This window comes from Octopus bimaculoides, chromosome 3 (genome assembly GCF_001194135.2).
Source record: "Octopus bimaculoides isolate UCB-OBI-ISO-001 chromosome 3, ASM119413v2, whole genome shotgun sequence".
Taxonomy (NCBI): domain Eukaryota; kingdom Metazoa; phylum Mollusca; class Cephalopoda; order Octopoda; family Octopodidae; genus Octopus; species Octopus bimaculoides.
Window position 1 is genome coordinate 11,831,339 of NC_068983.1, and position 12,500 is coordinate 11,843,838.

A 12,500-nucleotide genomic window follows, 5' to 3' on the forward strand; every position below is an offset into this window, starting at 1 on the left:
CCCCCCCCCACCCCACCGTCCCGATGATGAAAGAGGCAGCGAACGCGCTGTTTTCTGATTGGCTGAAAATTCTGAAAATTGTCAAACTTTGAACACCTGTAACATTTTTCTGGAATAAATGAATAACAAATTCGGATTCAGCGTCAAAAATTACATCTATATGATACATTAAATTTTTTTTTAAAGGTGATTGTATACAGTGACGAAAACCACAATTTCTGAACTTTGGACAAAATGCCTTGTGGCATTTCTTCCCTTCCTTTTTTTTTTACATTCTGAGCTCACCTGCAACGATACTAACCCTACTCTTAACCGGTTTATGCTTTTCTCTTGGACAGCATCGTCCAAGATGTGAGAGCAGCATTCTCACTCTCAGAGAAAATATAGCAGGCCATTTAAATGGCAAATGACAGATGTCTTTACGATAGGTGAGTATTGTGGAGTAGTGCTCCGATTTTACTGGTCTGATTCAAAGATTTGATTCCACTTCTTCCTAAAATTCATCTCACTTCACATATTGTGACTTCAGTGCATTAGAAAACTGTACGAACATAAGCATTCACTTTGTACCACAATAATGAATTTATCTTTTCATTAAACACATGTTCGAGAGGGTAAATGAGTACAGTTGAAAAAAAACACCAGGATATCTAAAGGAAATATCATTTGCTATCATATCTTACGTTAGATATCATACTTCACATCAACTTTACATATCTAATAAAAACCTTTTCGTTTGATAGAGTTTTATTTCATGCCCTTTTGGAAATTAGAAACTTTTGGAAGATTTTATTGCTCCCAAGTAAGAGATTGCAGTATGCTTGCATGAAGATTCACTTGAATTTATAGTTGTGAAAAAACTGACTTTATTTTGAAACTGTCGATATACTTTTCTTGAAAACAGATAGGAACAACCCACAAAAAATCCTTGGAACGACGTAAAAAGAACTGAAATATAGCGCAGTAATTCTATTTGAGTAAAAGTGTATAATATCGAGACTAACCAGTTAATTCCTAAAATGAAATAAAGCTTAAAGAAGACGATAAACGTATTCTTATCGCTCTTTGAAAGACAGCGCTTTGTGAATTTATTTGCTAAATAGATAGCTCGGAATGTAAAAGTGAAGAATATAGTATTCATTATTAATATTATAATTAATGGCAAGCCAAAGAAAATTAACAGAGCAAGTCTTTTGTTGAACCAACATAAGGAATCACCATAAGCGGGAGAGAATACAGAATCAGATTGGAGGTATTGAGTTACTCCTGCGCCAGCGACAATTGTTACTGGACTTAACCAAGCATAAACCATATAGAACTTAAATGAACGATTACTTCGATCAGTAATCGATAGAATTTGCTTTCTGGAAAACGTTTGCCAAGAATCAAAAGCCATTATATTCATCCAACAAAATGAAACCAGATAGGTGTAATGAGCAATTATTGCAAATGTTCGGCACAAAAAATGGCCGGGCAGTTCTTTAATTATATTTGCAAGTAAGAATACAAGATTTGCCAGAAATAGTGATGCCATTAGATTCATAGCCATTTTACCCGGAAGATTTCGTAATGTGCTAAAATAACAATAAACTGAAAATGCTATAAATAAAGTTGGGATTGAGAATACGAAACCAGTAATAGAAAGGTACTTCTCAGATTCGGTAATTTTAGATGCCATCTTCAGGTTTATTCCAGATTCATTTCCAAATGAAAAATAGTGTTTTAAGCAAATGAAAGATCCGTCTTGCTGCATATAAAACTGGGATTTATTGATCGATTTATCGAGATGCTTTAAATAAATCGAATCATTTAAATCGACATATTCATTTTCTTGGAGTTTCAGTAACGTGCAGTTTATTTTCAGAATAGTTTGCGTTTCTCTGCAGGCTTCGGTATATAGATCAAAGACTTCATTTGCTCCACATTTCTGAGGCGTTCCCACGTTTAGGCCCCTAAAATCAACTAAATGATGAAGGAAGTAGAAATTATTTTCAAAACACGACACATTATTTATCATTGCATTGTTACACAACGCACAAAATATGTTTTTGAAAACTCTATTATCTTTGTGCTTAACCGGACGGAAGGGATTATTTAGACAAAAAGAACGAACATCGCCAGACCCATATGAAGGACACGTTCTTATATAATTATGGCATCCTCGTAAACTTTTGTTTTTTATCGAATAATTCAAGGATGACATACGACAGTTCATATTTTTATGTAGTTTTTCAGTCAATTTTGAATCAGTTAGATATTTTACAGCGTGTGCGTCAGGTTGTGTTTGGTTTTCCATGTTATAAGATGTCCATTTACATTCAATCAACACCGTTGAACTAAGAATATCTTGAACATTGTGACAAATCGCACAGTAAACATTTGTAAATAACACGTATCCTCCCAGTATTTCACCGATAACTGGTGAAACAGTGATTGTATTTGTTTGAGTGCCTGGCTGTTCACAAAAGTTTTTCACTACAGTATTATTGTAATCATATGGACAAGCAATGATTCTGTATACATAACTCCTCTGCTTACCTGGGTCAGGTATACATTCAAAGATATTCTTAGGCCATGGTTTAACTGCCTCTGATTTATTTATATCATTCATCATATTATCTGCAATATTGTTTTTAATTACATCTTCACAACAGTCTGAGAATACATGACAGAGTCGGTCACAGAAGCAAAGTTTTTCTTCACGAGTATCATTATTTAAGGAACAAGACCATTTTTTATTGCACTCTGTAATGTTAATAAAGTCATCAATTTCTTCCCACAAAGATTCATTATTTTTTATTGATGCTGACGTTGTATTCCTTGGAGAATAAAATCTTTTTGGGTAGGTGATGGTCAGAGAATGATAATTTGATTTGATAAATCTTTGACGAAATAATATGAAAAAAAAAACAAGCATATTCCTTTTAACTGCAATCATTTCTATGCTGAAATCAGTCTCACTTTACTGGGAAAGAACCTTCTGGAAGAAAATTGAACTGAAAAAGAAATAAAATACAAATAAATAAATTATAAGTACAAAACCCCTTACTTTCTTCTTCAGTCTTTTTCTATAGGCTCAGTGCCCGAAACTTACATTTGAGGCGAACCCTCTTTTTACATTAAAACTACTGATTAATTAATCTCCCTCTCTCTCTCTCTATCCATTATTTCTATACGTTCGTAAATATTTCTAAAGAAAGATGAATCCAAATAAGACGACGAAGTTTTATTTTATAACAGTATAAAAATCGATGAAAAGAGAGAAAAGAAAAAAAGTTACACAATATTTCGCAAGAAGTTATTGTTCAGAGAGATGTTGTTAAGAAAAAGTACTGTCTAGTTATAAATAAGTGAATCAATTCTCCAGAAAAATAATCATTTTTCATTAACGCTATCCTTTTTCAACTCAATCAATTGTATCTTCTTGTGTTCCGTGCTGGAAACCAATTTAAAATGTGTTGTTGCAGTAATAAAATACGGAAAATATGGCATGTCACTCATTCTATTTTGAATTATGGATATAATGCAAAATCTTGATGGAAAACGAGCAGAAAGGAAACACTAACAGTAAAGAATAGGGAGAGTAAAAAAATGAGTATTATAATGGAGTGAGGAAATCAAGAAACAAAGTTCATAATAATAATAATAATAATAATAATAATAATAATAATAATAATAATAATAATAATGATAATAATGATGATAATAATAATAATATTTCCTACTGGAAGCACAAGGCCTCAAATTTGGGGAAAAGATTAAGTCGATTAGATCGAGCCCAGAGCGTAACTGTGACTTATTTAATCGAACCCCGAATGGATGAAAGGCAAAGTCGACCTCGGCGGAATTTAAACTCAGAACGTAAAAACGGACGAAATGCCTGCTAAGCATCTTGTCCGGCGTGCTAACGAAGTACCAATGCCCAGATGCAGTAAAATGCCCGGATGCAGTACCAGGCAGTGGCTCTCATGGCTTCTGATCTTAATTGATTGGAAGTGTTATCATGTACATTGTTTTGTCTTGGTATAAAAAGATGGGCTACAGCAAATATTCTGCTCAGTACCACAGATTTGCTTGTCAGTTGTTTGACTTTAACCCGTTGAGCATGTCCCTTGGTGGCTGACGATATGTGCATCTCTGATCATGAGCAGAAGTAGTCGGGGAGCATCATAGCCATGTGTTGAGAGGAATTATTTGGGGTTTGAATAATTCGCATCTGGCAACAGGGGTGTTTCGTTCAACATTCTTAAATAACCCTTATTCAAGGAACTTTTGAGCAAGATGGGCTACTCGACCTGAAGAAAATTCTAACTGGGCCCCGCCAGCGAGGTCATGCGTTGTTTATCTTGATATGAGATCACCTTGTCGTGCACATATGGTTGTGATGCATGTGCCTGGTGTACCCTTATCAGATTGGTAGTCATGGTGGGTATACTGGGCTTCGTATATTTTACCCCAGTGTCACTTTGATGGCATGCACTGCCCACTCACTCACTCACTCACTCAATAATAATAACAACAACAACAACAACAACAACAACAACAATAATAATAATAATAATGGTAATAATAATAATCTTTTATTTATTAACCACTGAAGGTTTATACAAAACATCAATGATGACATAGAACAATACAACACAAAAGGAGTGGGATTTAATCGTGTAAAAAGGTAATAATAAAAATTATAACAAATGAATTCACAAAAGACGAGGCTTCCAAGAGCTGCTCGTAGAAATCCCACAAAAACCACGATCACCCTCACCCCTAAGGCAAGTGCCCTCTCCACATCATCTACCCTCAATCTAGGGGCGCATGCTTAGAGAAGACCCGTTCACTCGGGCCATTCGCGCTACATCCACCCACCTTTTAACAAAATTGCTGGGAGGCAGCACTTCCCTCTTTACTTTCACTTTCCTTTTCAGGTGAAACTTGGAAAAGCCGATGAGAGCTTGATCAAAGAGGAAAGTGTCTGTCTTCAGCCTTTTCAACCTGATCCACCACATAACCTCTTTCGCTAAGGCCACTAGACAAAGAAACACTGCCTGCCCTTCCCGGGCAAAGGAAGGCAGCAAGGCGATTTTCAAGATGGACTCAACTGATAGCCGGATCTGTCCAACACGTGACTGTGGGTGCTCGACATAAACCCACAAGTCAGTAATGCTCGGGCACTGGATGAGAGCGTGCAGAACAATTTCGTCGCTCTGCGCGCACCTCGGGCAAGCCCGGTTCATGGTACTTCCATGCCTGTTGAGATTATCCCGAACAAGCAATGCCTCCCAGTAGCACTGCTAGGCCAAGGATTTCGGGAAGTTATCCATGGGCCCCAATCCGAAAGTCCTCTGGAAAAGACCAGCCAACTCATTCTGATCGACGCCGAGAGTATCCTCAAGGAAGCCGTTGCACTTGCCCGCCACTAACCCTTTATAGAAAGCTCGAGCGGAACTTCCATTGACCGCATTGCTCGACTGACATGACTGTGAGCGCCTGACGACATTCTAGGAGGCAGGCACCCTGCTTTGGTCTACGCTTGATCCGAGACGGCAGCTCAGACAAAGAGACGAGCTGTGGGAAATCGTGTCTAACAAACGGCAACCACACCTGCTCACTGTCTAGGAAGCACTGGAGATGTCACAGCCTCAGCACATGTCTGTGAAGAGCAGCCAGGACAAGCCCAGCCCTCTATTCAGCGAGTGTTGACAGCAAATGGATCGCGTCCCTTTCACTGAAAGTGGAAGAGCGAGCACTCCAGTTTGGTCAGACGTGAACTGGAGCAAGGCACGATACAACGGAGGCGATATGTACATTCGCCACCTCTGCCTGACCTTTCAGGAATAGCTTTCTCTTGGCCCATTTCTGGGTGAGATTGGCCATCCTGTTCGTCCCAGTTCTTCTCTACCTAGAGATATGGACCAAACCAGACCCCGAGCAATTTAACTGGCACCTCCGTCCAGCGTCCCACGACGTTTTGGGCGGCATGGACCTGCCTCTCTAGGTGTCGAGTTGCAGGCTTACTGACTTTTCTTGGTTAATTTTTGCTCCTGTTACCACCACGTATTCTTTTAGAGCATTGCCGACCAGGTGCATGTGCTTGCCGTTCGACACTATGACAGTGACGTCGTCTGCATATGCTGACACGATTCTCCCACGTCCTAGTTCGCTCGTGATGCCTCTCAATGCTTCAAATTTCCACAGTAACAGCTCAAGAGCCAGTACGTACAGAAGAGACGAGAGGAACGCATGATGTTGAATGGTTCCTACAGGTAAGTATTCACCCGAACTACCGAGCAAATGTCGCTGTACATTGTTGTGATTTAGCCATAGAAAAAGGGACCGAAACTGGTCACCGTAAGAACGGCTGCCAAGAATTGGTGGTCGATCCTATCGAAAGCTTTAGATTGATCCAAATTGATCAGGACTCCACGTATGCCAGGTTCCTTACCCACCCTGTCTATGATGTATCGCATGAGGTGAAGGTTGTCATAGATGGATATGTCTGGGATTATGCATGTTCGCGCATCACCAATCACTTTCTCGACGACAAGCATCAACTTCTTCGCCAACACTTTGACCACACTTTAAAAATCTGCATTCAGCAGCGTTGTGAGGCTAACATTTTTTATTTGATCTCCCTTATTTGGGAATTCTCCCGTTCTATTGCCAGTTGCTGTAGATATTTGTCAAAAGGCCACCAGACAAGTGTGGCATATAGAAATAAAGCTTATAGGGCAGACCATCCAAACCAGGGGATTTTCCCTCCCCACCCCGTGCAACTCATCATCGCATCCCATATTTCCGCAGTTGTTATCAATATTTCGCAACACTCCGCCTCCCTTTCCGAGAGTTGTGGCATGCCGTCGAAGTCCTGTGTTCTGGACTGCCATTCGTCCCAAACAGTTGGGCGAAGGGCTACTGAAATGCTGCTCACATTTGTTCAGGCTCGAGCACCATACGCCCATTTTGGTCCACCAAAGACCGAATTGTGGCGTTGGTTCTACGTTGTGCCTCTTCCACTCGAGCCCATCGAGCGGCTTTCGTTCCCTCTTGTCTTAGAGCACACATCTTAGCTCTGACAATGCAACCTTCGTGTTTAGCGTTGAAAAATTGGTCCTGGGCCACGCTCGCGGCCAGCACATCGGTCGCAATGACTTTGCTAAGTGACTCTTCTAAGTCACTAACTAAATTCCCTTTTATTTTATTCCTTTCTATCACTATTGCCTAACTAAACCTAACTGATTCTACTCTGATTGCCCTTTTCAGGGCAAACCACCAATTGTAGTTGACGATTACTCCTACCAACGCCCACTTAACTAATTCTGTAATCCGGTTTCTGTAAGCCTGAGATGCTGGGAGTGACGTGTTCAGTTTCGAATAACTGGTTTCTGCCTTCGAAGTCTATCTAGGTCGACTGTACAGATCCCAAATTTGTGGTCTGTGTAGTCGACCAGTTTGAAAAGTGGATAACTTATACTATATTTATCTGCTGACCTACAGAATACCCTGTCTAGATACGACCTGGATTACCCGATGCGATTCGTTAATGTCCACATTGGCACATCCTGGAAATACAGTCGATACCTGTCAGACAGTTGAAAATATCTGTGCAGGTTTGCGTGGCTTTTACCACCCCATCTTCTATCCACAAGCTCAACATGTGCTCCAGGCGTGGCTCTAAGACGGCGACCCAGTCATCCACTAACACCTCCAGACGTTTGAAGAAATCCGGCTGTCCAGCTCCCGTTGGAGCATAATCAGCCACCAGCCTGTAAGCACCCTCCTCACAACTGTTCACATCCAGGACCACCAACTTACCTTCTGAGTCTAGGAAGATAATCTTTATCTTGAGATTCAGGCCTCTCCGGATCAACACCACCGCTCCACCTCCCATTCCTGGTTGACATGGAGGTAAATATATCGCGTATCCACCGAAAATGGGTATGAAAGCTTGTCGCTCGGAGAGTCTGGCTTCACTGATGGCCACTACATCAACACTTATTGGCCTGAGGTCGTTGAGTAGATGGCCTTGTTTTTAAGGCGACTCCAGGCCACGTGCATTTATACTGCCTACTCTGAGCAGAATCATGTTTGATCAAAGTGATTTAGTTGGCGAAGAGGGGTGGGTGGGTGAATGTTCCGTCCTCATAGGTATGTGTGGATGTTTCCAGGAGCAGTTATTTATATATTCGTCTATTCATGTCTCTCTGAAAAGCTCCACCTTCTTTAGGGTATTTTATTTTGATAGTGCTGTATGTATGCTGTGAAAATGTAGTTGTATATTTGAGATATGAGGAATTACGTACATTATTTACATTTGACGGTTATTTGTCCTCATCTTGTTTGTTGTTAACACAACGTTTCGGCTGATATACCCTCCAGCCTTCTTCAGGTGTCTTGGGGAAATTTCGAACCTGAGTTCTCATTCCTAAGGAACCAGAACCTTAGGAATGAGAACCCCGGTTCGAAATTTCCCCAGGACACCTGATGAACGTTGGAGGGTATATCAGCCAATACGTTGTGTTAACAACAAACAAGATGAGGACAAATATCCGTCAAATGTAAATAATGTAAATAAGTATGCTGTACTGGTTGTATGACCTTAATGTGTTGGTGTGTTGGTGGGTTGTTTTTTGGTGCGATAAGGTCGGTGTGTGTGATGTCTATATGGTTATATATGTGATCTATTAGTTTTTGTTGTTTGTGTCTATTGATGTGTAGTTGAAAATGTTTGACTTTTGCTGATGTTGAGATATGCGAGCTGAAAGTTGTGTGTGTGAATTGGGTTGTGCTTGTGATGATGGTGTCTGTAATAGTGGTGGTGGTGATGGTAGTAATAGGGGTGACGTTGTTGACGGTACTGGAGTGGCGGTTGTTGGGGGAGGTGTTTGAAAATTTACTTTCGATAGTGTCTCTCCCTTCTAGTCATACCAGCCAGTTTTTTCCTGTGTGTTGATGTCGGGGTTGGTTTGTTTCTTTTTCTTTTGTCTGATTTCCGAACCTTTTGCCAGTAAGGGTCTTCCTGCTCGTCCTCACCGCAGGACATGTCTGATTGCTCCGAACACGGAAGGAGAAAATCTTGAGGGACTTTTTGTGTTTTTTTTTTGTTGATAAAGTTGTTGTTGTTTTGGAGGATTCTGATGCTGTTGTTTTTGCTGCTGTCGATGATCGTGATTTCTTTGCTATGTTTGATGCTGTTGTCTCCATTGTTGTTCTTGTTGTTGCTGCTACTGCTGTCGGAGCTTCTGTTACCGTTGTTCTTGCAGCTGTATCACCTGCTTCTGCTGGTACTGTTGCTGTTATTATTGTTGCGGTGGTGGTGATGGCGTCGGAAAAAATGATGGGGGCTTACTTTTCTCTTTTGTTGTTGGCAGAAAGCTTTGAGGTGATTTGTGTTCCCGCACAGGTGACATCTTGGTTTTCTGCCCTCAACAGCCACTTGAAGCTTTGTGCAATCCGGTAGGCTTATGTAGTCTGGAATGACCTCCACGTACTCCTAATCTGCCTGTATTAATAGCTGCATCCTCTGTCCTAACCAGTTCTGCTTATGTATCTTCTCTATTCGCAGAATCGTGGTTTTCTCTTCTACGCCGTGGAGAATTGCAGCCACTAGCCAGCAGATGTTTATCTTTGGTGGGATGTTGATTATTCTAATTTTGAATACTCTTCGACCAAGGTAGATGGGGATGAGAATGAGTCCGCCAGTCGATAGAGTAGCTGTTGAGTGATATTACGCCTCCTCCTCTGAGGCGAACTTCACCTTGACAGTCCCACATTTCTTCCTCCTGGTTACATAGGTTTTGCTTTTCCAAACTGGTTTTAAGCATTTCTCTGTTTGCTGTTGTGTTGCCTGCTCCACTTCCCTACCTTTGGCCTCAATTGTTTTATATAGAACTGTACTCAAATTAATTTCTTGCTGGACAGTTCTAGGAATGTTTAGTATCACATTTCTCCAACATACATTTCGCGTGTATAAAATGTCTTAGCTTACTTCACGAGTTATTTTCGCAAAGTCGAACTCATTTCGACTGGATTTGTGTGCCTTGTTTTCCTTGTTGCTTTTTTCGTTAGTGATGTTGTTGTTGGTAGTGGTGGAGCTGCTGCTGCCACCGGCGGTGATGGCAGAGGTGGCAGTGTTCTCGCTCGTGTTGTCGCTTTTTGTCATTGATTTCCTTTGTTCATACGATGGTGAAAGTGATGGTGAAAATAAGGGAAAAATTGCTTTTGCTTTCATAGGCCTCACGTGCGCTATTGTTGTTGTTGTTGTTGCTGCTGCTGCTTCAACAATCATTGTCTTTTACGACGTGGCTGTTCTCTTTTCTGGATAACCAGCTGTTCCTTTCGGCAGACGGACAATTCTTGTTCTTCATCTTGTTTTAGCAAAAAAAAAAAAAAAGAAGAAAAAAAAGAAAAAAAGGGACGTCTAAGCCCAAACAAGCACCAAACTAACTCGTAAGGGCTACAGTTAGAGAAGAACTAACCCGCTCCCCAAGGCCCTGGTTTAGTTTAACTAAGTAACGATAACAAATGTACAATGTATAACGATGTGTAACAATATGAATAACAACAAAACTTACGGAGCGATGTGCAACACATCTCGACAGACCGACAACAACAACAACAACAAAAGGTTTATTATTTACCTGCTGGAGTAGGAGCGAAGAGTGTGATTAAAGTAGATATTTGGATTGGTAGATTTATGCTTCTCAGTATACCAATGTCCAACGATGTCCAACGAAGTTTAGTTTAAACAAAATCCTTCTTAGGCATCATTCTGAAGAACTGTAAAATTATTACTTGTTAAGATTAACTCTACAGATTTTCCATAGAAATTATAATCAACACACCAACACATATTGTTAAGGCGTTTCGTATCCAAAACACCTGATGTAAAGAAACAATGAAATCAAAGATGAAAAATGGATGATGGGCGTATATGATATATTTCAGGAGGAGCTTTTGATCTTTCGTCAGCAACAATCAAACTCATTAATCATACATGAACTCATTACTTAACCACTAAATCAGTGTTGACAATAATTTCTATAGAAAATCTGTAAAGATAACCTTAACAAAAGATGTAATAGCACAGCTAACACAATAAAACACAGTATTGACTTATAAAAGCGTTTAATATACTTTGTAGTCTATTATGATTGCATAACAAAATACGGTATTCTTATACGTCACTAGCAAACGCACCCGTCCTTTGGATAGTTTAAGTTGCTTTGGTGGTATTTTTTTCACCAAATAATTGAACTACCGAGAAGGTTTATGAGTAGCGCAGCAGTCTATGTTTCCGATTAACCTAGGAACAGTGAATGAAATTGAAGGATGGTTATTGTGGAGGTCGTTACACTTTAATGATCATAGAACATATAAGTTTGCAAGCGATGTAAAGTAGAGCTACTGAAGTGTCTTGGGGGTAGATTACGGATAATGACTATAAAATATAGTTGTTTTATATGAAAGCGAAATTTCTTGTCAGAAACAGCCACATAAATGGTGAAAGGAAATTGAAGGAAGACGTTCAAACTTCCCCTCTGCGACTTTTTTAATTTTTCAACAGCATAGGCAGCTATTTTTTCGGAGAGATAAGCTAGCAAAAGCCCCTTTATTCTTTCTTCCCACATAGCCTGCGCATAAACTAACAGCAAATGCTGCATTAAGTTAAACTGGCATGGAGCTTTCTGAAAGATACGTATAGCTTTCGTTAGTGGAAGCAAAACTCTTCTCTAAAGGTTGATTCTTTGGGACGAATCATAAGTGATTGCTTAAAAAAGGCTAGAACGTCAATGCTAAAACGTATTTGAAAGAATAGACAACAGCCGAAATATCATAATGGATGGGTAAATAAGCATCCTTAAAGCGATACAACGCATTGGTAGGTAAACAAAGGTATCAACAAATAGAAGAGAAGGAAGGGAACATCACCTTTCAATTATCTCAGAATAGGTAAAGGTAAAATTGCCAAAGTTTAATGTAGTTTAAATATAGGGATTAAGATTGTTTGGTATTGGATATTCATCGCGAACAGTGTTCCGTTCCTATTTAATTTAATCACCGTGGTAGGTGGACAATCGAAATAAACGATTCTGCCAGCTAACCCCTCAATCAATATAAATATTGGTTTCAAATTTTGGCACAAGCTCAGCAATTTCTGGAGAGGGGACAAATCAATTAGATCGATCCCAGTACTCAACTGGTACTTATTTTATCGACGCTGAAAGGAGGAGAGGCAAAACCGACCCCAGCGGCATTTGAACTTAGCGTAATATTAAAAGCTGAATTCAATACCAGAAAGGAGATTATAGGTGTTTCGGTCATAAATTAAACTTAGGAAACTTAGAAACTAATCACTACATTTCTTTCCCATCATTTTGAAAGTACAGAAGACATCGACAAATATACAAAATCTGCACACAGAAGAAAGGAGAACGATATAGATGGAAAACTATTTCAGGATGAGTACAGTTGAACGAGAAAAGATTCTTAAGAACAAGCAA

General features: G+C 39.8%; 1 protein-coding gene across 1 annotated transcript; it reads right to left on the minus strand.

Moving 5' to 3' along the window:
- Window positions 1-14: 14 nt before the first annotated feature.
- Window positions 15-10,776, minus strand: LOC106883280 (uncharacterized). The gene is made up of 2 exons (XM_014934234.2): window positions 10,638-10,776; window positions 15-2,996 (listed from the first exon to the last, which is right to left on the minus strand). Exon 2 carries the CDS (start codon window positions 2,936-2,938, stop codon window positions 770-772), a length of 2,169 nt encoding a protein of 722 aa, XP_014789720.2. The 5' UTR covers window positions 2,939-2,996; window positions 10,638-10,776; the 3' UTR covers window positions 15-769.
- Between the last annotated feature and the right edge of the window lie 1,724 nt (window positions 10,777-12,500).

Excerpts from the sequence above, each read along its gene's own strand:
- LOC106883280 (XM_014934234.2), bottom strand. The coding sequence starts at position 2,938 with ATGATTGCAGTTAAAAGGAATATGCTTGTTTTTTTTTTCATATTATTT.